The sequence below is a fragment of the Lepus europaeus genome, chromosome 5 (genome assembly GCF_033115175.1).
Source record: "Lepus europaeus isolate LE1 chromosome 5, mLepTim1.pri, whole genome shotgun sequence".
Classification (NCBI taxonomy): domain Eukaryota; kingdom Metazoa; phylum Chordata; class Mammalia; order Lagomorpha; family Leporidae; genus Lepus; species Lepus europaeus.
In genome coordinates this window covers 119,746,500-119,771,735 of record NC_084831.1, presented here as the reverse complement: position 1 = coordinate 119,771,735, position 25,236 = coordinate 119,746,500, and the positions used below count along the sequence as shown (strand labels likewise).

The window sequence follows — 25,236 nt, the reverse complement described above, 5'->3', positions numbered from 1 at the left end:
TTCAAGGTGTTTCCTCCCTTCAGACTTGTTCCGGAGAAAATGACACTGATTCCAACTAACATGATGCAGGTGATCTGAAAGAAAAATAAGGTTTACCTTTCTCTCTCTCTCTCTCCCTCTCTCCCTCCCTCTCTCTCTCTCTCTCTCTCTCACACACACACACACACACACACACACACAAATCCTCTTCCTGTTGTCTTCCTCTTATCTACTCCCAACCAAATACAACCGAATTTGATACAGAAGAAAATGGGTGTTTTCCCTCATTCATGATGTACGTGGTATAAACCATCTTTGGAGTCCCATGGGTGATTCACAGCACTTCCATTTCTTCTGCATTTGAGCTGATATGGCATATGCTCTACAGGAAGTGCAGGGAACTGAACAAGTCAAGTTGTTTGGATAAAATGTTGGGGAAAGGGATGTGACTTCTTCCCGATATTCCAGGTATTCACTGGCATGTTTATAAATTCCAGGTAATGTCTGAAGGCGGCCCCCAGCCCCAGTCAATCATTCACTTCTCCATCAGTAATCAGACTGTGGCTGTTGTTAATAGGCGTGGACAGGTCACAGGCAAGGTGGCTGGCACAGCTGTGGTCCATGGCACTATCCAGGCAGTAAATGAAGATACTGGAAAAGTCATTGTGTTTTCTCAGGTATTAGTTCTGCTTCTACTCTTCCATCTGGGAACCAGATTCATAGTGGGGCGGTGTGGGAGGGCTTCGTGATGATAAGGGCATAGGCAGCACAAGAAAACCCTGTTAGTTCCCCTTACCTTGCATTCTCTTGACAGGCATGGAAAACAAGTCATTTTTAGTGAAAAACCTACAGAGTATGGGCATTGTTGTAAGACATAGTCCCTATCATGAAGTAGTTCTTTCAAGAAAAAAAACAAAACTATCTATGGTGTGAGGTTATTGGTGAATGCCAAAAACAGCAAACCAGTTGTCGTAAGCATCTCTGTCCACCCCACAGAAACTCCCTCTTAGGCTAAGCTTGCTCTCCGCCCTGTTGAGCAGGATGAAGTGCAGATTGAAGTTGTTCAGCTGAGGGCTGTTAGGATCCTTGCAGCTGCGACTAGACTCATCACAGCTACTGAGGTCAGTAGGCTGGGCCTGTTCCCGGCTCACCACTCTGATAACACCAGGCAAGGGAACTTTAGGGCACAAGACCACTTTTGCTTTCCAGATGCCTGTTTATGTCATGGGAGTGACCAGTACCCAGACCCCTTTCTCATTCAGCAATGCCAGTCCTGGGCTCACGTTCCACTGGTCTATGAGCAAAAGGGATGTATTGGACCTCGTGCCCAGACACTCAGAGGTATGAGTTTCTCTGTTTATTTTCTTAGTCATGTTGATGTCTGATTTATTTTATTTCATCATAAGTTTTAGATTGGCTCATTTTCTAAACTATACAGTATTGTCACTTATCTACTTTTACTGTTGTTCTGTGAACTCTGGAAACCTGCATATCATATGAAGAATCCAAATTTAAGGGTTAGGTGTTATGGCACCATGGATTAACTCTGCTTGGGATGTCCACATCCCATATTGGAGTACCAGTTCTAGTTCTGGCTACTCTGCTGCTGATCCACCTCATTGCCAATATGCCTGGGAAGCAGTGGATGATGGCCCAAGTACCTGAGCTCCTGCCACCCATATAGAGTTCCTGGCTCCTGGCTTCAGCTTGGCCCAGCTCCGTTGTAGCCATTTGGGAAATGAACCAGCAAATGGAAGATCTCTCTCTCTCTCTCTCTCTCTCTCTCTCTTTCTTTCTGCCTTTTAAATATATTTTTAAATTTTTAAATATTTTTTTTTTTTGACAGGCAGAGTGGACAGTGAGAGAGAGAGACAGAGAGAAAGGTCTTCCTTTTGCCGTTGGTTCACCCTCCAATGGCCGCCGCGGTAGGCGCGCTGCGGCCGGCGCACCGCGCTGTTCCGATGGCAGGAGCCAGGTGCTTCTCCTGGTCTCCCATGGGGTGCAGGGCCCAAGGACTTGGGCCATCCTCCACTGCACTCCCTGGCCACAGCAGAGAGCTGGCCTGGAAGAGGGGCAACCGGGACAGGATCGGTGCCCCGACCGGGACTAGAACCCGGTGTGCCGGCGCCGCAAGGCGGAGGATTAGCCTAGTGAGCCGCGGCGCCGGCCAAATTTTTAAATAATTTTTAATGTAATTTTAAAATATTTTTAAGGCTCCAAATTTTGAGTAATCGCAATACTATATGAGTTTTAATATTTTTTTTGCTGGAAAAAGCTCTCAAAAACAATTTTCTTTTACATTGTATTTTTTTTTGACAGGCACAGTTAGACAGTGAGAGAGAGAGATACAGAGAGAAAGGTCTTCCTTCTGTTGGTTCACCCCCTAAATGGCTGCTACAGCCAGCACGCTGCGCTGATCCCAAGCCAGGAGCCAGGCGCCTCCCCCTGGTCTCCCATGCAGGTGCAGGGCCCAAGCACCTGGGCCATCCTCCACTGCCTTCCCGGGCCACAGCAGAGAGCTGGACTGGAAGAGGAGCAACTGGGACAGAATCTGGGACTAGAACCTGGTGTGCCGGCACCGCAGGCAGAGGATTAGCCTAGTGAGCCGCGGCGCCAGCCTATATTGTATTTTTTGAATAATGTATTTACAAGCAAGTGGTTTTTATATGAGTAACACATGATATCTTTTAACATGTTCAGACACTTCTGTGTTCATAACCATGGTGCCTGCATGATATAAAAGGTGTATCCAGAGGACTGTAGATGGCACTGTGAAGCCAGGCAGGTTCCTGGGCCCACCCTAACAGGAGCTGGAGAAGAACGGGATTCGCACAGTGGGGTGTCAGTCACCGTGAACACTGACCGGCAGCTGGTTCTGGGTACATTATATCAGAGCCAATTTAAGAAATATTAGTTAAACTGCCCCTCCATGATTCCGTTTGGTATCTGGTGGTGCTGACTTCTTCTAGTTTCACATCTTCTGTGCCTGGAACCATGGACATCAGGACAATCCTCAATGCATCTAAAGAGTTTGTTTCTGAAAATAGATGTAATCTTTGTATGCACAAAACATTAAACTTCATACTGAAGCCTGAAAAAAAAAAAAGTTTGGTAAGAAATTGGATAAAGTGTGCTACGATAACCTATACCTAGTTCATAGTGTTGGTACCCGGTCGTCAGTTTGATGAACTCACCCAAGACAGCCTGAGGACAGTGCCAGCCACCTAGGTCTGAGCATTAGCTTAGGAAGGAGGGGTCTGGGGCCACGGCAATGCAGTAGGTCACAATTCAATGCTTATGAGAACAAAGAATTAGAGTTAGAGCTTGGACAAGAACAGAAAGGTTACAGGAACTACAATTAGGAGAATATTTCTGGAGTCAGCTAAAAAGATAAAAGGAGAAATATGAAAAAAAAAAGTTTAAAAATCTATTGTTAGGACTGGCATTGTGGCACAGTGAGTTAAGCTTCTGTTTGTGATACCAGCATCCTACATGAGTGCCAGTTCCAGTCCCAGCTGCTCCACTTCTGATCCAGCTCCCAGCTAACGAACCTGGGAAAGCAGCAGAGGTTGACCCAAGTACTTGGGTCTTTGCTACCCATATGGGAGACCCAGATGCACTTCCAGGCTCCTAGCTTCAGCCTAACTCATACCAGACTGTTGTGGCCACTCAGGGAGTACATCAGAGGATGGAAGCTAGTTCTCTCTCTCTCTCTCTCTCTCTCTCTCTCTCTCTCTCTCTCTCCTCTGCCTCTCTGTAACTCTGCCTTTCAAATAAATGCATTTTTTAAATCTATTCATAATTTTTCTAAAAATATGCTGAGTCTATAATTTAGGGTGGTAGGTTCTTCTGTCAGGTACTTTCCAGAGCCCAGTTGTATTTGGAATGGAGGAGGATTGGAACTGTACTTAGCTGGGTACGATTCAGCATAGAGATTTGGCTTTATTTCTGGAAGAGCAAATCGAGGTTGTGTGAAGAGAGGGAATGGCCTAGGCCTTAGTGTCTTAGCTTTGTTACGTAAAGTACCAGTGTTTCCTGTAGCAGCTGGAATCACTGAGAGCCATGCAAATATTTTCTTTTCCTGAGACTCAGCATAGGCAAACGGGATGATGAAATGGGAGAGAGAAAGGTCTGCATGCCCCACCAGGCAGACTTCCTACACTGTGGAAATGTTGCTATTTAGAGATTCACTTGGATTAACCGATTTTAAGCCACTTGGTTTGTTTTGTTTTGTTTTGTTTTTTAAGTTTCATTTTATTTGAAAGTCAGAGAGGAGGCCAGCGCTGTGGCGCAGTGGGTTAAGGCCGTGGCCTGAAGTGCCACCATCTCATATGGGCACCGGTTCTAGTCCTGGCTGCTCCTCTTCCAATCCAGCTCTCTGCTATGGTCTGGGAAAGCAGTAGAAGATGGCCCAAGTCCTTGGACCCCTGCACCCATGTGGGAGACCAGGAGGAAGCTCCTGACTCCTGGCTTCAGATCGGCATAGCTCCGGCTGTTGTGGCCATCTGGGGGGGTGAATCAGCGATGGAAGACCTCTCTCTCTGTCTCTACCATCTCTGTAACTCTGTCTTTCAAATAAATAAAATAAATCTTTAAAAAAGAAAGAAAGAAAGAGACAGAGAGAGATCTTCCATCTGTTCACAAATACCTGCCACAGCCTGGGATGGGCCAGGCTGAAGCCCAGAGCTCAATCCGGTGTCCCATATGAATGGGAGGGACCCAATGCTTGAGTTATCATTTCCTGCCTTTCAGGGTACACATTAGCAGGAAGCTGGATCAGAAGCAGAGGAGCCAAGACTCAAACCAAGAACTCTGATGCAGGATCCAGGCATCACAAATGGTGTCTTAACTCCTGCGCCAGACACCTGCCTCGCCACTTGCTCTTAGCCTGAGGCTCTTTTCCAGACAACTGATTGAGATTTGCCAAAGGAAATGAGGAGATTTGTTAAAATATTTGTTTATTATATAGTCAAAAGGCAGACTTAGAGCGAGAAAAAGAGAGAGATCTTCCATCTGCTAGTTCACTCCCCAAATGGCTACAACGGCTAGGGCTGGGCCAGATTGAAGCCAGGGGCCTGGAACTTCATCTGTGTCTCCCACATGGGTGACAGGGGTTCAAGTACTTGGCCCATTTTCCAGTTTTTCCCAGGCACATTAGCAGGGAGCTGGATCAGAAGTGAAGCAGCTGGGACTGGAGCTGGTGTCACAAGTGGCAGCTTAGCCTGCCATGCTACAGTGTCAGCCTCAGGAAATGAGAGTTCTTATGTCAGAGAGAAGGGAGAGGTGATGACTCAACTATGAGTCAAGAGAGGTAGAAAGGTTTTGAGGACTGTTGTCAGCAAGAATGCTGGGGAGTTAGGACATGAAATGCGAAAGGTGGGCAAGTGTTTCTTCAACACATATTTGCCTTCATTTTGACCATACTGTCCCTATTGCCAGAAGTCTGTCGAGTTCTAATCCTCCTAATCCCATCTAGGCTGGAATGGTGAGTAAGGCAGGTAGGAAGATGGTTAGCCAGTTTTAGCATTGTCCTGAAGATGGAGCTTCCCTTTCTGGAACTCATTCTTCCTTACCACCCTGAACTCCAGGAATAGTTTGCTTCACTTCGCTCCTATCTCAGCTTCTATTGTCTGGACCCATTTTGGAAACCACTTCCATCATTTCCACTTTTTTATCAATGAATTAACTTTGAGGTAACGTAAGAGTCTTAGGCACGCTTGCTACAATGAGTTGAACTCTGTGAACATAGGTTTACTTCAAGGGGGACTATGCTACTGGGAATAGGAAAAGAAAGGCTATGGGGGTGGTCATTTGGGCTAGTGCTTAAGATGCCTGAATCTCATTTCAGGAGAGACTGAGTTGGATAACTGGCTGCACTCTTGACTCCAGCTTCCTGAACCCTGGGAGGCAGTGGTGATGGCTCAAGTAATTGGGTTCTTGCCACCCATGCAAGAGGCTGGCATAGAGTTCATAGAGTTCCTGGCTTCCAGTCTATTCTCTGGCCCAGAGTCATTATAAGCAACTGAGACGTGAACAAGTGGAGGGAAGCACTCTCTCAAATAAAAGGAAGGGGGGGGGGGGGAGCAAATGAAAATAAGCTCTTGTACTCTAGTTCTTCTAGAAAGCTCTTTTCAACATACATTTTCCTTGTTACAACAGAGAAGGAAGGGCACAGTGTTTACTCATGAATATTTCTGAATCCATACCCTCCCTGTCTAGGTGTTTCTACAGCTCCAAGTAGAGAATAACTTTGCAATGGTTGTCCGTACAAAAGCAGCTGGCCGGACCAGCATCAAAGTCACTGTCCGCTGCATGAACAGTTCCTCAGGGCAGTTGGAGGGAAATTCGTTGGAATTGTCTGATGAAGTTCAGATCCTGGTAAGCTCCTAAACCTAGATCTTGGTTTTGTATATCAAGGAGAAGAAAATCTTACCATCTATGAACAGCTTAGTCTAAAAAGAGAGGGAGAAACTACTAGAGAGACTCTCGGAACAGGTTTGTAGTTCCTAGACCTGTGTTATTTCTGCTAATCGCTTTAGTATAGTATTGACATTAGAAACCATAGCACATGTTCGGCCAACTCCCCACACTATGAACACAAGCTGTGGACCTGTAATACCTAGAGAGGGTTTAATTTCTGAGCTGTGGCATCTAATGTAGATGCTATGACTTGCCCATTTAGATATAGTCACAGGCAGAATGAACTACAATCCTAATTTGTGGTAAAGTGGAAGAGTATGAACAGTTTCTTCAGATGTTCTCAGATGAAAACCTAAATAGCTGTATTGTTTTTAGAATTCAAAAGACGAGTCACCATTGTATGGGGCAAGTAAGTTTCTCTGTTTCCTAATTTGGAGCTCAGTCTTGCCCGCTCTATTTTGGCTTTTTGGTTCTCTGTCTCAGTGTGAAGTAGAGGAGGGAGTAGTCCCTTACTAATTTAACATTATAGGTTCTCTGTTCCCAAGTCTTTCAATTAGCAGAGCTAAAAGTACACTTTTCAAAGCTATTTTATAATTTATATCTAAGTGATATAGAAGATGTGGTGAGTAAAAACTGTGACCATTCCTAGTCCCTCTTAGACAGAAGCAGGACTCATTAGGTTATCTATTCTAGAATACCTAATATAAGTGCCTGGCTCATTCTGAAAAGGAGTATTGTGGAAGATTTTAGACTAAGTAGAAGTCAGGCAGACTGTTAATTTGTGATTATCCTTTGTTAGCATGAACCCCTGTGTGATTATACTGAAGTCCACATGGAGTAAAGGCCATAATTTGTCTCTCTAAATGAGGAAAACATTATTTTCTCATTATAGGTGTTTGAAAAACTCCAACTTTTCTATCCAGAGTGCCAACCCGAGCAGATTCTGATGCCTATGAATTCTCAGCTTAAACTCTATACCAACAGGTAGGGAAAAAGGAAAAGGAAAGACCAGGTTATAACTTCAAGTATTTTCAGTAAAACGCTGCACATGGAAACAACTACATTTGCCTTCTAGGTGATTTTTCTATTCCCTGACTACTTTGTTTTTAGTTAAGGTGACATTTACATTATATAAAACTAACCATTTAAAGTATAAAATTCAGTGGCATTACACATACACAGAAGTGTGCAATCATCACCTCTACCCAGTTCCAAAATATTCGCATCACCACCTGAGCAGACCCCATTCCCATTAAGCAGTCACTCCCCATTCTCCTCCCCCCACCCCCTGACAACCAGTAACCTGCCTTCTGTCTCTGTGGGTATTCTGGATATTCCATGTAAATGGAATCATACAAGACAAGACTTTTACGCTGGTTCCCTTCAGTTAGCGTGTGTTTCAAGTCCATCCTCGGTGCAGCATGTGTCAGTACTTCATCCTTTTTCTGACTGGATGGTACTCGGTTTTATGGCTCGATCACATCTTGTTCGTGCAGTCATCCACTGCTGGACATTCGGGTTATTTTCACCTTTTGACTGTTATGAATAGTGCTGCTATGAACGCTCATGTACAAGTATTTGTTTGCATGCCTGTTTTCAATTGTTTTGGCTAAATAATTTTTTACTGATAAATGTGTCCTAGCCTTTTTAAAGATATAAGAATAATCTAAAATGAGACTTTTATCAGAAGCACACAATGTGAAGAACGGCAAGCAGCCATGACAGCCTCTCTCGGCAGGGCCCCCGTTTGTTCCCTAGGGAAGGAGCTGCCTTTGTGAGTTCTCGCGTTCTCAGATGTTTCCCTAATTCATCCGTCATTGAGGAGAACGGTGAAGGACTCCTGAAAGCTGGGTCCATTGCAGGGACTGCCGTCTTGGAAGTCACTTCTATAGAACCTTTTGGAGTAAACCAAACAACTATAACTGGGGTTCAGGTGAGTTCAGGGATTTCTGCAAGGAAATAATAAGAATGCAATGGCCTGTAGAGGCAGCTTTGTGGGACAGGTGTTATGGCCCAGCCACCAGCATCCCATATAAGAGTGCCTGGGATTAATTCCCACATCTGCTTCCAATCCAGCTTCCTGCTAACTTGCACCCTAGGAGGCAGTAGATAATGGCTCAAGCCCCTGACAACCACATTGGGAGAACTGGATAGAGTTCCTGGCTCCTGGCTCCTGGCTTTTGCCTGGCCCAGCTCTGGTTGTCACCATTGTTTGAGGAGTGAAACAATAGATGAAGATCTCTCTGTCACTTGACCTTTAAAATAAATAAAAATAAATAACTTTAAAAATGAAACAAATCTCCTTTTTTTCCTTTTTTGAGACTAGAAACTTCCCGGCCAGTGCCACGGCTCAACAGGCTAATCCTCCACCTGCAGGGCCGGCACACCGGGTTCTAGTCCCGGTCAGGGCGCTGGATTCTGTCCCAGTTGCCCCTTTTCCAGGCCAGCTCTCTGCTGTGGCCCGGGAGTGCAGTGGAGGATGGCCCAAATGCTTGGGCCCTGCACCCGCATGGGAGACCAGGAGAAGCACCTGGCTCCTGGCTTTGGATCAGTGCGATGCGCCAGCCACAGTGCCCCAGCCGCGGCGGCCATTGGAGGGTGAACCAACGGCAAAAGGAAGACCTTTCTCTCTGTCTCTCTCTCTCTCTCACTGTCCACTCTGCCTGTCAAAAAATAAATGAATGAATGAATGAATGAATGAAAAAAAAAAAGAGATTGGCCTCAAATCAGTACGGTTGTCTTGGTTGTTTTCTGAGCAGCTTTGGCAAAAGAGCTGGTGTGGGATAAATGTAGAACTACTGCCATCAAAATAAGACTTTGTTGTTAGAATTTAATTTTACTTTTTAAAGGCTTATTTATTTATCTGAAAGTCAGAGAGAGGGAAAGACAGAGCGATCTTCCATCTGCATGTTCACTCCCCAGCCAGGACTGGACCAAGCCAAAGCCAGGAGCCAGGAGCTTCTTCCGGTCTCCCATGTGAGTGGCAGGGGCCCAAACACTTGGGCCATATTCCACTGCTTTTTCAGGCCTTTAGCAAGGAGCTGGATCAGAAGTAGAGCATCTGGGACAAGAACAGGCACCCATATTGAATGCCAGAACCGCGAGTGGCAGCTTTATCCCTTACGCCACAATACCAGCCCCTAAACTTTAAAAATTCTAACAACAGGGGCTGGCACTGAGGTGTAGCAAGTAAAGCTGCCACCTGCAACGCCAGCATTCCATATGGGCAACTGCTTGCATCCGGGCTGCTCTACTTCCAATCCAGCTCCTTGCTAATAGCCTAAAAAAGTCATTGGAAGATGGCCCTAGTGTTTAAGGCCCTGCCATCCAAGTGGGAGACCTGGAAGAAGCTCCTGGCTCCTGGCTTCAGCCCAACCCACCCCTGTCTGTTGAGGCCATTTGGGGAGTGAACCAGCAGATGGAAGTTCTCTCTCTCCCTCTGGGTCTCCATCTCTCTCTGTAACGCTTTCAAATAAATAAATAAATAAAAGAATTTTAAAGTTTAGAATTAGAAGAGAGCTCAGAGGTAAGCCGGTATAATACACACACAAAAGTTAGGCATTGAACATCTACCTTGTTCCAGCCACTATGATGGTTCTTCTGTGCCACAAAATCCTCTGAGCTAGGACTATTAGCTCCACTAACTACTAACAAATCCGAATCCCAGAATAGTTACATGAGGCGATGAAATAATGAAGTTATATGATTCAAAGCTGGACTTCTCTGATTGTAGTGCAACTATTTCCTACAGTGTGAAACACAATCCATGGTATTTTTCGTAAGTAATCAATTATTTATCAATAAGTACTGAGCACCTTGCTCAATTCACCCATTTTCAGTCCTTTCCTCAAAACCTCCAACTTCTCTTCATATAGCGTTAATAATTAAATAACCATTTCCTGTGCTATCACATTTCTTTTCACTCAGATTTAATTCATCTCAAATCAAATCTTCTTGTCACTGATTATAGATCTCAGAATATGGTAGCAGCTCTCCTCTAGTGCACCCTTCTCTGTCTTGTCTCCCACAGGTAGCGCCTGTGACTTACCTGCGAATGAGCAGTCAACCCAAGCTGTACACAGCTCAAGGAAGGACCCTAGCCGCCTTCCCACTGGGCATGTCGCTCACGTTTGTTGTTCAGTTTTATAATAGCATTGGAGAGAAATTCCACACACACAATACTCAGCTTTACTTGGCTCTGAACAGGTATGGAAGTCAAAGGAATTGTGCTGGTACTGTGGGAATGTTACGTAGCAGCTTCTGCAGTTCTTCTGACATTCTGAACTTGGAGCCTGATCTTTATGTCTTCTGTTAAGATTTTTAAAAAAGATCAGAGTCAGTTAAAGAATGGTATTAGTTTAAAAAAAAAAGAATGATATTAGTTATCAATAAAGAAAAATTTCAGCATGTTTGGAATCTGTCAATCCTAATTCACAGAAAGACCCTTAAAGAGTTCATTGGAGTGTTATTATCAAAAGCTTTACTGGACAAAAATTAACAAGAAATCCTTGTAGTGAAAACTCACTGCCATTGTTCTCATGAGAACTGAGGGGGATGCCTAACCAGGCACCCTGCACAGGAAGGTGGTAGGATGGTCCTTACTGTGCATAGAAGATGGCAGGATGGTCCTTACTCTGCACAGGAAGGTGGTAGGATGGTCCTTACTCTGCACAGGAAGGTGGTAGGATGGTCCTTACTCTGCACAGGAAGGTGGTAGGATGGTCCTTACTCTGCACAGGAAGGTGGTAGGATGGTCCTTACTCTGCACAGGAAGGTGGTAGGATGGTGCTTACTGTGCATAGAGGGTGGTAGGATGGTGCTTACTCTGCACAGGAAGGTGCTAGGATGGTCCATACTGTGCATAGAAGGTGGCAGGATGGTGCTCACTATGCATAGGAAGGTGGTAGGATGGTCCATTCTGTGCATAGGAAGGTGGTAGGATGGTTTTGTTTGGTCTGTGGCAGCCTATTCTCCTGTAGAATTCCTTCTGAGCTTCTGAGATGCTTGGCCATAAAATGTTGCAATAAGGTCCACCCCAGAACTGCTGATGGACTGCTGTCTCTTCAGATATTTCTCTCTCTCCTGTCTATTTTTAGAGATGACTTGTTGCTTATTGGACCAGGAAAGAGGAACTACACTTACATGGCTCAGGCTGTCAACAGAGGGGTGACAATTGTGGGGCTCTGGGACCGGAGACATCCAGGCATGGCAGACTATATTCCTGTTGCTGTAGAGCACGCCATTGAGCCAGACACCAAGCTTACCTTCGTTGGAGATGTCATTTGCTTTAGTACTCACCTGGTCAACCAGCATGGTCTGTATACGTTTCCTTCTCTACTTCACAGCTGGCAGTTAATTCAGGGTATGAAAGTAATGAGTCCCTTAGAGGAATTTTCCCCAAATATATGTTATCTGAGGAAGAAAATAGTTTGGAGTATTTCACTATTTGTCATGTTAACTGCTTAATGCACATTTCTTTCTTTCTTTTTTTTTTTTTTTTTTTTTTGGACAGGCAGAGTGAATAGTGAGAGAGAGAGAGACAGAGAGAAAGGTCTTCCTTTTCCATTGGTTCACCCTCCAATGGCCGCTGCGGCCGGCGCATCTCACTGATCCGAAGCCAGGAGCCAGGTGCTTCTCCTGGTCTTCCATGGGGTGCAGGGCCCAAGGACTTGGGCCATCCTCCACTGCCTTTCCGGGCCATAGCAGAGAGCTGGCCTGGAAGAGGGGCAACCGGGATAGAATCTGGCGCCCCAACCAGGACTAGAACCTGGTATGCCGGCACCGCAAGGCGGAGGATTAGCCTGTTAAGCCACGGCACCGGCTTTTATTTCAATAGCTAGCCTGGTAGAAGTCAGCCAGTAGTGCTTAACAAGCACATATTGAACACAAAGCTCCACATTGATTGTGTACATGTTGCAGGATACTGTGTCTACCAACCTTCCCAGCTTCTTAAGAAGGACACTTGCTAAGGTGAAAAACAATAAGGAATGAAACAAAAGGAATGAAAGGGCAGCAAGGCTCTAATTCTCAAAGCCAATGTGTGTGTACTCTTTTGTGAGGCACATTTGAAGGCCTAACTTAAAATACCTTCACTGTAATGCGATTTGGCCTTGTGCTGGACTAAACTGTACTTTTTTTAGATTTATTTATTTATTTATTTGAAAGAGTTACATGGAGATATAAGGGGAGGCAGAGAGAGAGAGAGAGAGAGAGAGAGAGAGAGAGAGAGAGAGGTCTTCCATACACTGGCTCACTCCCCACTTGGCCACAACAGCTGGAGCTGTGCCAATACGAAGCCAGGAGCCAGGAGCCTCCCCTGGGTCTCCCATGCGGGTGCAGGGGCCCAAAGACTTGGGCCATCTTCCACTGCTTTGTCAGGCCACAGCAGAGAGCTGGACCAGAAGTGGAGCAGCCGGGTCCCGAACCGGCACCCACATGGGATGCCAATACTGCGGGAGATAGCTCAACCCACTACACCACAGCACCGGCCCCTAAACTGTACTCTTGATCAGCAAAGCATTTCTGTCCTAAGAAATTCTCTTCAGTTAAATAAAATAATGGAAAATCAGTCCTCAAGTAGGAAACATCTGAGTTATTTGGGCTTATACGTAGCATATAATCCCAACGTGACTACACCGCCTGGAAGTATATATCCAAATAACTCATTCGAGCAAGAGTGGCCGGGTAGTGCCTTGCAACCTCTTCTGGGAACTATGGATATGTATGTTCAGGCAAAGTGATGTAACGTTGGACCTGATTTTAACACTAGCTACATATTTTGGACTTAATACAAAGGGAACTCTATTGAGCCTAGGTCAAATCCTTCTGTCCTATAACAAGTGGTTTGCATGCAGTCACTACTAACATGCCATCTATGACCAGTGAGCTAAACCTGCTGTGAAGTTAACATTGAGAGTTATCATCCCATGAGTATAAATACCTTGTGAATGAAGCAGAGGGTTTTTTCACTCTCCCTAGCTAGGTTTTGCCAGGAGTGTCACTTGGCCTCCCATTCCGAAATTTTGAGGGGCATCCCAAATCCATATCATTTTGGATAAGGAAGTAAAAGGGCCACAAGCCAGGCTCAGTAATCCTGTAGGTTAGTCATCTACGCTAATTTCTGGAATGCCTCTGCCACCTTCAGATTTAAGTCAAAATAAACAACCCCCCTGCCAGTTGTGGCTTTCCTGCAGTCTCTGCTGGCATCAACCAGCAGCTGAAAACAGGTCCATCCTCAGTGCGGTCTACACAAAGTTCTATCAGAGAGTTCTTTCTCCTGAGAACAGTTACATTTTCCAACTAAGTAACTCTGAAGGTCAGTAGGTCTTCTTTTATTTTGCTGGTGAGATCTAAGAAGGGAAAACTGACATTCTGAGAACAGTTATCGGCAAGGCTGGGTGTTTCTCCTGGGAGAGACGGCTGCATGTTTGAGTGGTCTGTGAGAAGGAATCAGAGCAAGATTAGAGTGATTCGTATCCAAGTTCACAGCCATGTCTTTCTCCTGTCTCTTCCTAGGGGAACCTGGCGTGTGGATGATTTCTGCTGGAAATATTCTACAGACAGACATTGTCACTGGAGTGGGAGTGGCCAGGAGTCCAGGAACTGCAACAATTTTTCATGATATCCCCGGAGTGGTGAAAACATACAGAGAGGTAAAACCCACCACGCCAGGGCTGAAGAACCAAAAGTAACTATTTCCATGTCTGGGGATACACATCCAGGAAATAGATCCTAGGGGTGGGCAGCATTGCGCAGCAAGCTTAGCCACCACTTCTGACGCCTGCAGCCGTGTTGGAATCCTATCTCTGTCTCCAGTCCAGCTTTCAGTTAATGTACATAGGAGGCAGCAGAAAATGACCCAAATACTTGGGCTCCTGCCACCCACCTGGGAGACAGGATGGAGTTCCTCCTGGCTCCTGGCTGTTTAAAAGGTATTTGGGGAGTGAACCAGCAGATGGAAGATCTGTGTGTTGGGCCTGCCTCTCTGTCATTTTGTGTTTCAAATAAATAAATCTAAGGAACAAAAAAAAAAGAAGGAAAAAACAACCTAGGAAAGGAAATACACTCACATAACAGATGTAAAGCCAGCCAGCAAACTTAATTAGAAGTTAAAGCTAAACATAAGCTAAAATATTTATTTATTTATTTATTTATTTATTTATTTATTTGAAAGGGAAAGAGAGATCGATCGATCTTTCATCTCCTGGTTCACTCCCTAAATGGCTGCAACAGCCAGGACTGGGCCAGGCTAAAGCCAAAAGTCAGAATCTCCAACCAGGTCTCCCACATGGGTGGCAGGGGTCCAGGCACTTGGGTCATCATCCACTGCCTTCCCAAGAGCATTAGCAAGAAGCTGGTTTGGGGGCGAGCGCTGTGGCACAGCAGGTGAAGCTGCCGCCTGAGGCACCAGCAGACCATGCGGGCTCTGGTTCAAGTCCCAGCTGCTCTACTTCCAATCTAGTTCCCTGCTAATGCGTGTGGGAAAGCAGCAGAAGATGCTTGGGCCAGTACCACTCATGTGGGAGACCTGGAAGAAGCTCCTGGCTTCTGGCCTTGGACCTGCCCATCTCCAGCTGTTGTTGGCATTCAGGGAGTAAATCAGTGGATGGAAGACTTCTCTCTGTATCTCCCTCTCTCTCTCTGTAACTGCCTTTCAAATAAATAAGTAAATCTTAAAAAAAAAAAAAAAAAAAAAAAAAAACTGGTTTGGAAACAGAGCAGCCAGGACTCAGATCAGCACTCCAATATGGGCTGCCAGCATTGCGAGCGGCGCTTAAACCTCTGCACCACAACACCAGCACCAGTGCTTAGGATTCTTATCCAGAAGAATGACTCATCAGATGTGGGTTTTTTTTATTTTTTGACAGGCAGAGTGGATAGTGAGAGAGAGAGAGAGAGAAAGGTCTTCCTTTGCCGTTGGTTCACCCTCCAATGGCTGCCGCGGCTGGCGCGGACCCAGGTGCTTATCCTGGTCTCCCATGGGGTGCAGGGCCCAAGGACTTGGGCCATCCTCCACTGCCTTCCCGGGCCACAGCAGAGAGCTGGCCTGGAAGAGGGGCAACCGGGACAGAATCCGGTGCCCCGACCGGGACTAGAACCCGATGTGCCGGCGCCACAAGGCGGAGGATTAGCCTAGTGAGCCGCGGCGCCGGCCCAGATGTAACTTTTAGGAGACCACTGTGACTACTGGTTGGTAATAGAGTTAGAGGGGCTGGTGCTGTAGCATAGTGGGTTAACGCCCTGGCCTGAAGTGCCGGCATCTCATATGGGCGCCGGGTTCTAGTCCCAGTTGCTCCTCTTCCAGTCCAGCTCTCTGCTATGGCCTGGAAAATCAGTTGAAGATGGCCCAAGCCCTTGGGCCCCTGCACCCTCACGGGAGATCTGGAAGAAACTCCTGGCTCCTGGCTTCAGATCAGCACAGCTCTGGCCGTTGCGGTCAATTGGGGAGTGAATAAGCGGATGGAAGACAGTGCTCACTTGCTCTTTCTCTGCCTCTCCTCTGTGTAACTCTTTCAAGTAAATAAATAAATCTTTTTTAAAAAATAGAGAATTAGAGGCAAGGATAGAAGCTGAAAAACCATTTGGGGAGTCTACAAAACTAATACAGTGAAATATGATGGCAGATCCAAATGAACAAAGAAAGTGGTGAGAAGTTGATCAATTCTAGGTATTTTATAGGTAGAGGAACAGAATTTCCTAACATTGTATGTAACAGATAAGAGATTCAAGAATGTTTTGGGTTTTTAACAACTAAAATATAATGTTATCATCTAAAGTGAAAGACTGTGCATTGAGGGCCAAGCAGTAGGCCTGGAAGCTGAGGTGTTTGGACTCCTGTGTCATGTACTGGAGTGTCTGGGTTCAAGTCCCTGCTCTGGTGCCCAGTTCTACCTTCCTACGACACAGACCCCAGAAGGCACAGTGATGGCTCAAGTAGTTGAGTCCCACCCACATGGGAGACCTAGATTGCGTCCCAGGCTCCCAGCTTTGGCTGTTGGGGGCATTTGGAGAGTAAACCAGCAGATAGATGAAAGCTCGCTCGCTCGCTCGCTCTTCTCTCTGTCCCTGACTATGTCTCTAAAAAACAAAAACAAAAAAACAAAGAGTAGATGGAACAGTTTTGGAGGGAAGATCAGTCAGTTCGGGCTGTGTAGAATAGGGTGTGGGCGGAAATCCTCAGAATACGGGAGAGAGCTACATATTCTGCCTCAGTGTTAACGCTGGATTTTCCAGAGGTGACAGATACGGGAACGGAGTCCTGAGGCTTAGGAATCCACTATTCAGAAAAAAGGGGAGAAGACAGAGTAAATAAGATGTGCAAAGGCAAATAGAGGCCAACACCGCGGCTCAACAGGCTAATCCTCTGCCTTGCGGCGCCGGCACCCCGGGTTCTAGTCCCAGTTGGGGCACCGGATTCTGTCCCGGTTGCCCCTCTTCCAGTCCAGCTCTCTGCTATGGCCCGGGAAGGCAGTGGAGGATGGCCCAAGTGCTTGGGCCCTGCACCCCATGGGAGACCAGGAGAAGCACCTGGCTCTTGCCATTGGATCAGCACGGTGTGCCAGCTGCAGCGCGCCAGCAGCAGCGGCCATTGGAGGGTGAACCAACAGAAAAGGAAGACCTTTCTCTCTGTCTCTCTTACTGTCCACTCTGCCTGTCAAAAAAAAAAGGAAAATAGAAGTATATGTCGCAGGGCCAGCATTGTAGTAGAGCAGGTAGAGCCACCACCTGACACTGGCATCCATATTGGTGCTGGCTCATGTCCTGGCTGCTCCATTTCTGATCCAGCTCCCTGCTAATGGCCTGGAAAAAGCAGTAGAAGATGGCTGAGTACTTGGGCCCCTGCACCCATGTGGAAGACCGGGATAAATCTCCTGGCTCCTGACTTCTGCCTGGCACATTCCTGGCTATTGCAGCCATATGGGGAGTGAACCAGCAAATAGATCTGTGTCTCTCCTTTAAGATTTTTTTTTTTTATTCGAAAGTCAGAGTTACACAGAGAGAAGAGAGGCAGAGAGAGAGAGAGGTCTTCCATCCGATGGTTCACTCCCCAGCTGGCTACAACAGCCAGAGCTGCGCCGATCCGAAGCCAGGAGCCAGGAGCTTCTTCCAGGTCTCCCATGCGGGTGCAGGGGCCCAAGGACTTGGGCCATCTTCTACTGCTTTCCCAGGCCATAGCAGAGAGCTGGATCACAAGGAGAAAAGCTGGGACTCAAACCAGTGCCCAGGAGGCTTAGCCTACTATGCCAAGGCGCTGGCCCCCTTCATTGAGCTCTTAATGTAACTAATTTGGATTTTAGGGTTCTTGAGTATAAACAACAACCACCCTCTGGTAGTAATATGGAAAATGGATAGTATGTTGCATTTAAATTGGAGATATTTGGGAAACAATCATAAAATACTTGCTTTATATACAAAGCATTGTACAGGTTGTATAAAGATGAATTAGAATCTTAGAATCTAATAAGTATAAAGACCTGTGGGGAGGGGCCGGGGCTGTGGCATACCAGGTAAAGCCGCTGCTTGCAGTACCAGCATCCCATATGGGCACTGGTTCAAGTTCTGGCTTCTCCACTTCTGATCCAGCTCTCTGCTATGGCATGGGAAAGCAGTGGAAGACGGCCCAAGTCCTTGGGCCCCTGCACTCATGTGGGAGACCCGGAGTAGGCTCTTGGCTCCTGGCTTCAGATCGGCACAGATCCAACCACTGTAGCCAATTGGGGAGTGAACCAGCGGATGGAAGACCTCTCTTTCTCTCTCTGCCTCTCCTTCTCTGTGTAACTCTTTCAAATAAATAAATACATCTTTAAAAAAAAAAAAAAAAAAAAAACTTGTGGGAAGCCTTTGGCCTAGTGTTAAGATGCCCACAGTTGGGGCTCATGTTGTGGTACAGTGGGTTAAGCCACTGCTTGCGATGCCAGCATCCATGTCTGAGCACTGTGGTTGAGTCCCAGCTGCTCCACTTTACAGTTCAGCTTCCTGAAAACGCACCTGGAAAGGCAGCAGAGGGCTTGGGCCCTTGTCACTCACATGAGAGACCTGGATGGAGTTCCAGGCTCCTGGCTTCAAGCTGGCCCAGCCACAGCTGTTAAGGGCATTTGGGGAGTGAATCAGTGGATAATGGAGGATCTCTCTCTCATTCTGCCTTTCAAATAAATGAGTAATTTTTTTTTTTTTTAAGATTTTATTTTACTTGAAAGTCAGAGTTACACAGAGAGGAGAGACAGAGTCTTCCATCCGCTGGTTAACTCCCCAATTGGCTGCAACTGCCGGAGCTGCACTGATCTGAAGCCAGGAGCCAGGAGCTTCTTCTGGGTCTGCCATGCAGGTGCAGGGGCCCAAGGACTTGGGCCCTCTTCTACTGCCTTCCCAGGCATAGCAGAGAGCTGGACAAGAGGAGCAGCCGGGACTAGAACTGGCGCCCATATGGGATGCCAGCACTGCAGATGGTGGCTTAACTTGCTATGCCACAGCACCAGCCCCAAATGAGTAAATCTTAAAAAGAAAAAAAAAAAAAAATACCCACATTCCATATCAGAATAACCTGGGTTTGATTCTTACTTTGGCTCCTGAATGTAGCTCCCTGGAAGGCAGCAGGTGATAGCTCAAGTAGTTGGGTCCCAGCCACCCATATAAGAGGCCTGGACTGAGTTCCCAGTTCCTGGCTTCTACCTGGTCTAGTTCTAACTGTTGCATGCATTTGGGGCATGAATCAGCAGATGGGAGAGCACTCTGCCTCTCAAATAGATGTTTAAAAAAGAAAATATTTGCAATATAAGACAGTATTGCAAATCCATTGAGAGGAACAATGTACTGTGAAATTTCAGAAATGGATTAGATTATGTGCAACTGGTGGGACAAGGACAGTTGTAATTATTTTCAAGGCTGCATCAATAGGGATTCATACAAAAGGAAAATATGTCAAAACAACGGACAAGTTTACTTCTAGAAAGAATGTTATTTTCTTCTCAAAAGTAAATCGATTTGAGTTCTCAAATATGTGATCACTAGGGACAGCATATGTATGTGAAACAGAAGCTTCCATGCAAATAAGTGATGAGGGGAGAGACGGAAGGAACCAGATTCCGTGCACACTGGAGTACAGATTTTCCTTTGATTTGCTGACAGGTGGTGGTCAACGCATCATCAAGATTAATGCTCAGTTATGACCTCAAGACTTACCTCACCAACACCCCCAATTCAACTGGCTTCAAGCTGTTCATCACCACTGGCCGAAACGGTGTCAATCTTAAAGGTCAGGAATTCCTTCATAGGTCTGATTGTCCCCATCTCCCCTCAATTCATCTGCCACTTTAGATTAGTAATCCAAGTTTCCTTTTATTTCAAAACTAACTCTCTAAAAAGGATGGACTCCATCTTCACAAATTAATCATAGAAATGCATGAGACCCGGGTCGGCGCTGTGCTGTAGAGGTTAAGCCTCTGCCCGCAGTGCCGGCATTTCATACGGGTGCTGGTTTGCATCCCAGCTGCTCCACTTCCGATACAACTCCCTGCTAATGTGCATGGGAAAAACAGTGGAAGATGCCCCAAGTACTTGGGCCCTTGCACACATGTGGGAGACCCAGAAAAAGCTCCTGGCTCCTGACTTTGGCCTGGCCCAGCCCCAGCCATTGCAACCATTTTAGAGAGTGAACCAGTGGATGGAAGATTCTTTTTCTCTCTTTCTCCTTCTGTCTCTGTATCTCAGCTTTTCAAATAAATAAATCTATTTAAAAAAACCTGTAAGATCTCAGAAATTCACTGAATTAGTAATAAGCTCAACTTAGTCACTATTATCTTTCTAGTTTTAAAATAGATTCTTGGGCCAGCGCCGTGGCTCAACAGGCTAATCTTCCGCCTAGCGGCGCTGGCACACCAGGTTCTAGTCCCGGTAGGGGCGCTGGATTCTGTCCCGGTTGCCCCTCTTCCAGGCCAGCTCTCTGCTGTGGCCCGGGAGTGCAGTGGAGGATGGCCCAAGTGCTTGGGCCCTGCACCCCATGGAAGACCAGGAGAAGCACCTGGCTCCTGGCTTCGGATCAGCGAGATGCGCCGGCCGCAGCGGCCATTGGAGGGCGAACCAGCGGCAAAAAGGAAGACCTTTCTCTCTGTCTCTCTCTCTCACTATCCACTCTGCCTGTCCAAAAAAAAAAAAAAAAAAGAATTAAAATATTTTACATAAATTACAAATCCAATGAGATGTTTTTCAGGTTGTTAAAGTACCAAATTTTTCTTTACTCTGTATTCATACTGTTGTCTAAATTAGGACTTTATAAACATGCTCTAATTGTTTACCTCTGAATCTTTCTAAAATCACAATCTACTTTGTTGAGAAATCTCTTTCATTAGTCCCCTTGATATTGCTGGTAGACTGCAGAAGATTCAGACTATCAGTGACTGAAAACGAGCTTCAGCAAACTGAACCACTGAGAAACAGTGCAGAGGCAAATCTTGGGAACAGGATCCTGGTTCCTACCCAGTCTACAATTCCACACAATGAGCTGAACCAACCATGGTATCAAGCCTCCTGTTAAGGCACCACTGTGATAAAGCTCTGGAGATTTTTGGCTTGAATCCTACAATTAGTTATAGAAAACAAACCTTTCTAGATTTAAAAGCCTCCCACCTGTAGTGATTTTTTTAAGATTTATTTATTTGGAAGGCAGAGTTATAGAGAGGCAGAGAGAGATTTTCCAAACACTGGTTCACTCCCCAAAAGGCCACAACAGCCAGAGCTAGGCCAACTGGAAGCCCGGAACTGCTTCTGGATCTCCCATATGGATGCAGGGGCCCAAGGACTTGGACCATCTTCCACTGAGTTCTCAAGCACATTAGCAAGGAGCTGGATCAGAAATGGAGCAGCCAAGACTTGAACTGGCGCCCATATGGGATGCTGGCCCTGCAGAAGCAGTGGCTTCACCAGCTACACCACAGCATCAGCCCCAGAGCTTTATTCTTAATAGTTATCCAACTTCCCTGTACTCTTACTCCCAAAATTACTTGAAACAGGACACCATCTGGGGCCGACCTTGTGGCGTGGCAGGTTAGGCTGCTATCTGTGACACTGGCATATCATACAGGTGCTGGTTTGAATCCTGGTTGCTCCTCTTCCAATCCAGCTCCCTGCTGATGTGCCTGGGAAAGCAGCAGAAGATGGCCCAAGTACCATGGCTCCTGCCACCCAAGTGGGAGACTTGGAAGAAACTCTAGGGCCCAGCCTGGTCCAGCCCTGGCCATTGCAGCCATTTGGGAAGTGAACCACAGGATGGAAGATCTAACTCTCCCTCTCCCTTTAACTCTGCCTTTCAAATAAATGTTAACAGCAGCAACAAAAAAGACACCACTGTTTTTGACACTGATAACGGAAGCCCCAACTGTAGTCATTCAAAAACTGGCAAGAGGCAAGGGTGACTCATTTTTTTCATCCTGACTGCAGCAGAGCTGAGCAAACCAGCCAGAAATAAGTCTTTGTTGCTTTTATACCAAATTGCCTCTATATAATGGTTCCTCCTGCTACAAATGCTTGTCAATGACATCTCTGTTCTGCCTTTCAGGGTCCTGTACTACCAGTCAGGCCTTGGCCATTACAGACGTCCTTCTTCCAGAGACCCTCCTGCTATGCCATGTCCAATTCAGTAATACTTTGCTAGACATTCCCGCAAGCAAAGTCTTTCATGTTCATTCAGATTTCAGCATGGAAAAAGGTGGGTTCCACCAGCTGAATCTGGTTCCCCCTTTTGCCTTCCTACCTGTGTTTGTTACTTTCCTACTGGATTGTTTATACTTGCCAGTTTCATCTGTTTTGAGTATAAAACTATGGAATCTTTCAATCAATATTTGTGTTAAACCCATTCTACAAATGTTTAACACATGCCTCCTAAAACACTTTTTCTAGAATTTACTTTTTTCATTAGTCCCCACTATATCTAGGAGGCTCTATGGTGTTTAATCCCAGCACGTAGCAGCAATTGCATGTTTTAACTGGAGGATATTCCAGAGTACTATTAACAAGTGCAGAAGAGAAATAGGTGGTTACTCAAACGATGTAAAAGGAGTCAGGTCCAAAGAAAAGCAGACGCAGGGTGGTGCTACACCACGGAAGAGCCTCTGTTCCTAGGCCAGGCAGTCTGAATGGTGTGAGTCATGAACCACCCCAAGGGAAAGCTCACTCTGCAAACTGCTGGGCGCCACATGTGATACCTGGTACCAGGACAGGAGCTAGAGGTACAAGGAGACAGTCAAGCTATTAATTTTCTTAATGCACGGGGTTAAGTACTAAGACATAAATGTGGCATGCTAGAGCAAAAAGAAAAATGACCTTTAGTCGCATGACTGGGAGCATTCTAAACACAGAGAACAGTACGTCCCAGACAACATAGAGCCCTGGGCTTTTTTCCCCAAAATATATTATCAAAGGGGCAGGCATTTGGCATAGCAGTTAAGACTCCAATATGGAGGGCATGGATGAGTCCCAGCTCCTCTGCTTCCAGTCTGCTTCCTACTGCATGCCCGGGGAGGCAGCAGATGACAGCTCCAATGCTTGGGCCCCTGTCATTAACATGGGAGACTCAGATGGAATTCCTGGTTCCTGGCTTTAGCCTGGTCCAGCCCGAGCTTTTGCAGGTATTTGGGGAGTGAATCAGGGGATAGATGTCTTTCAAATGAAGTGAACATTTTAAAACCTTTAAAAAGATGCATGTAGTTTTTAGGTATCTAGGGACAACATATAAGACTGGGTAAGAGTGGGCAGACTGTCAGATGGGCCACTGTGATACTCCCACTTATGAACTGATCTCACAACAGATGTCAGACGTGTCAAAGGATGGCTAACAAATGGAGTAGGTGTGTGGCACAGAAATTAAATCCACCACTTGGGATGCCAGCATCCTGTGACACCTGGAAGGAGTTCCTGGCTTCTAGTTTTGGTCTGGCCCAGCCTTGGCTAGTGTTTTTGGAGTAAACCAGCAGATAACGAGTTACCTCTGTCATTCTGCCTTCCAAATAAAAAATAAACTTGTAAGGACCTCAAGACGTAGTCTGATAAATAAGTTTAAACCACCCTCAAACTTGTCTTTCACAAATCCTTTCCCAATGTCACCAACATAGACTTTTACTCAGCCTGTCCTGAATTGCCATCCTTACACTCTATTTTTTAACATTCCCTGACACATTAACTTACCATTTGGCTTTTGCTTTTCCCTGGGTCTGCTTTTTCTCTGGTATCCTTACAGTGGCCAACAGTGTGCTGATATGAAATACTCAACACTGGCTCCACATTTCCTTCTGCTGAACTTGCACATCATTTTTCTGTCTTATGCCTAATTAAATTGGCTCAATTGGCCTCTGAACCTTCCTGCTCAATTTTCCCTTTCTTCCCCAGGGGTTTATGTTTGCCTAATCAAGGTTCGGCAGCAATCCCGGGAGCTGCTCCAGGCCCTCAGTGTGGCTGACACCTCTGTCTATGGGTGGGCCACACTGGTCAGCGAACGAAGCAAGAATGGAATGCAAAGAATCCTCATTCCTTTCACCCCAGCCTTTTACATCAACCAGTCAGAACTGGTTCTAAGTCACAAACAAGACATCGGGGAGATAAGAGTACTGGGAGTGGACAGAGTTCTTGAGAAACTTGAGGTATGTTAAGGAGTTAAAACAGGAGATCAGGGATTTGAAAATAGGATTTTTTTTTTTTTCCATTCTCATTTCAAGGGTCAAAGAGAAACCAGTTTCCTAATATAAATCACCATGGGAAACTCTTAAATCAAATGAAGCCATCCTGTGCCCTCCACAGCGCCAGACAGGCTGCAAGTCAGCAATGCATGGGCACTGTCTTCCTGGCAACACCACTGCCTCCTGCAAAACAATCTTTAGGATTCTAGTTCAAATTCCTTCTGCAGTCACTGTACTCACACAGCTCATTTTCTTCCCTGATCTTTTTATTAATACATCAAAAAGAGGTGCCAGCTGACTAGCTGGCAATCCATATCTTGATAATTCCTTTATGTTTGAAAATGGAACATATTCTTCTCTCAAACAAGTGCTCTTTTATATTTTCCTCCAAGGTCTCCCCCAGCTCCCCAGTTCTAGTGGTCTCTGGCCACAGGCGCTCTCCCCTCGTGCCTGGCCTGGCCGTCTACCCTGTGAGAGTGGTCAACTTCACTTCCTTCCAGCAGACGGCATCACCAGTTTTCATCAATATTTCCTGCGTGCTCACCAGTCAGAGTGAGGCTGTGGTAGTGAGAGTTATGAAGGATAAGTCTGGTGCAGGTGAGCATTCAGGACTCCTATTTTTAATCTAAAGGGGAAAGAAGATAGAATGTATTACTCACAGTTTTGTTAATGGGAAGCATTCAGCCACCAGTCCAAGACTATGCAAACTATCTGGAGTATTGCTAACTTCCAAACCTACCCAAAACAGAACCCAGAGGTAGCTTCCTTAATACTAGATTTTATACTTAATCCAAGTTTTTGTCAGCTTTGTAAACATACTGTTTATCCCATTTTTAAACTTCCTGATGTTTTCGAGTTTTAGCAGCTCTTCTGCCATTAGGCAACGGACAAATGTTGAAAACCCTTAACCAAGACTTAGCTTCCCAAAACCCTGATTCTAGGCCATTACCTAGTTTAGAAATTGCTAAGTTTGGATGTAATGGGAACAGGTATGTGAAGAGGCGTAACGAAAGCTGGAGAACCATTCCCCCCCATACTGTCACATCCACTTCCCCACAAGGGGGACAAAATTCCTCAATTACGGGGAGCACAATGGGTGGAGAGCTAGTACAACACCTGACAAAGGTTTGGTTTTCCCGGCTACCTGGTATGTACTGGTTAAGTCTAAGCATTA

General features: G+C 45.9%; 1 protein-coding gene across 1 annotated transcript in view; it reads left to right on the top strand.

Moving 5' to 3' along the window:
- Positions 1-25,236, top strand: part of NUP210L (nucleoporin 210 like) — a 122,346-nt gene that overhangs the window by 94,244 nt on the left and 2,866 nt on the right. Inside the window, exons 24-37 of the mRNA XM_062190152.1 lie at positions 7-69; positions 477-656; positions 1,020-1,100; positions 1,189-1,320; positions 6,199-6,357; positions 7,292-7,383; positions 8,158-8,332; positions 10,430-10,605; positions 11,496-11,713; positions 13,915-14,051; positions 19,525-19,651; positions 21,950-22,099; positions 23,776-24,026; positions 24,455-24,659. Of these exons, the coding sequence (XP_062046136.1) occupies positions 7-69; positions 477-656; positions 1,020-1,100; positions 1,189-1,320; positions 6,199-6,357; positions 7,292-7,383; positions 8,158-8,332; positions 10,430-10,605; positions 11,496-11,713; positions 13,915-14,051; positions 19,525-19,651; positions 21,950-22,099; positions 23,776-24,026; positions 24,455-24,659 (2,146 nt within the window). The remainder of the gene's footprint in view (positions 1-6; positions 70-476; positions 657-1,019; positions 1,101-1,188; positions 1,321-6,198; positions 6,358-7,291; positions 7,384-8,157; positions 8,333-10,429; positions 10,606-11,495; positions 11,714-13,914; positions 14,052-19,524; positions 19,652-21,949; positions 22,100-23,775; positions 24,027-24,454; positions 24,660-25,236) is intronic.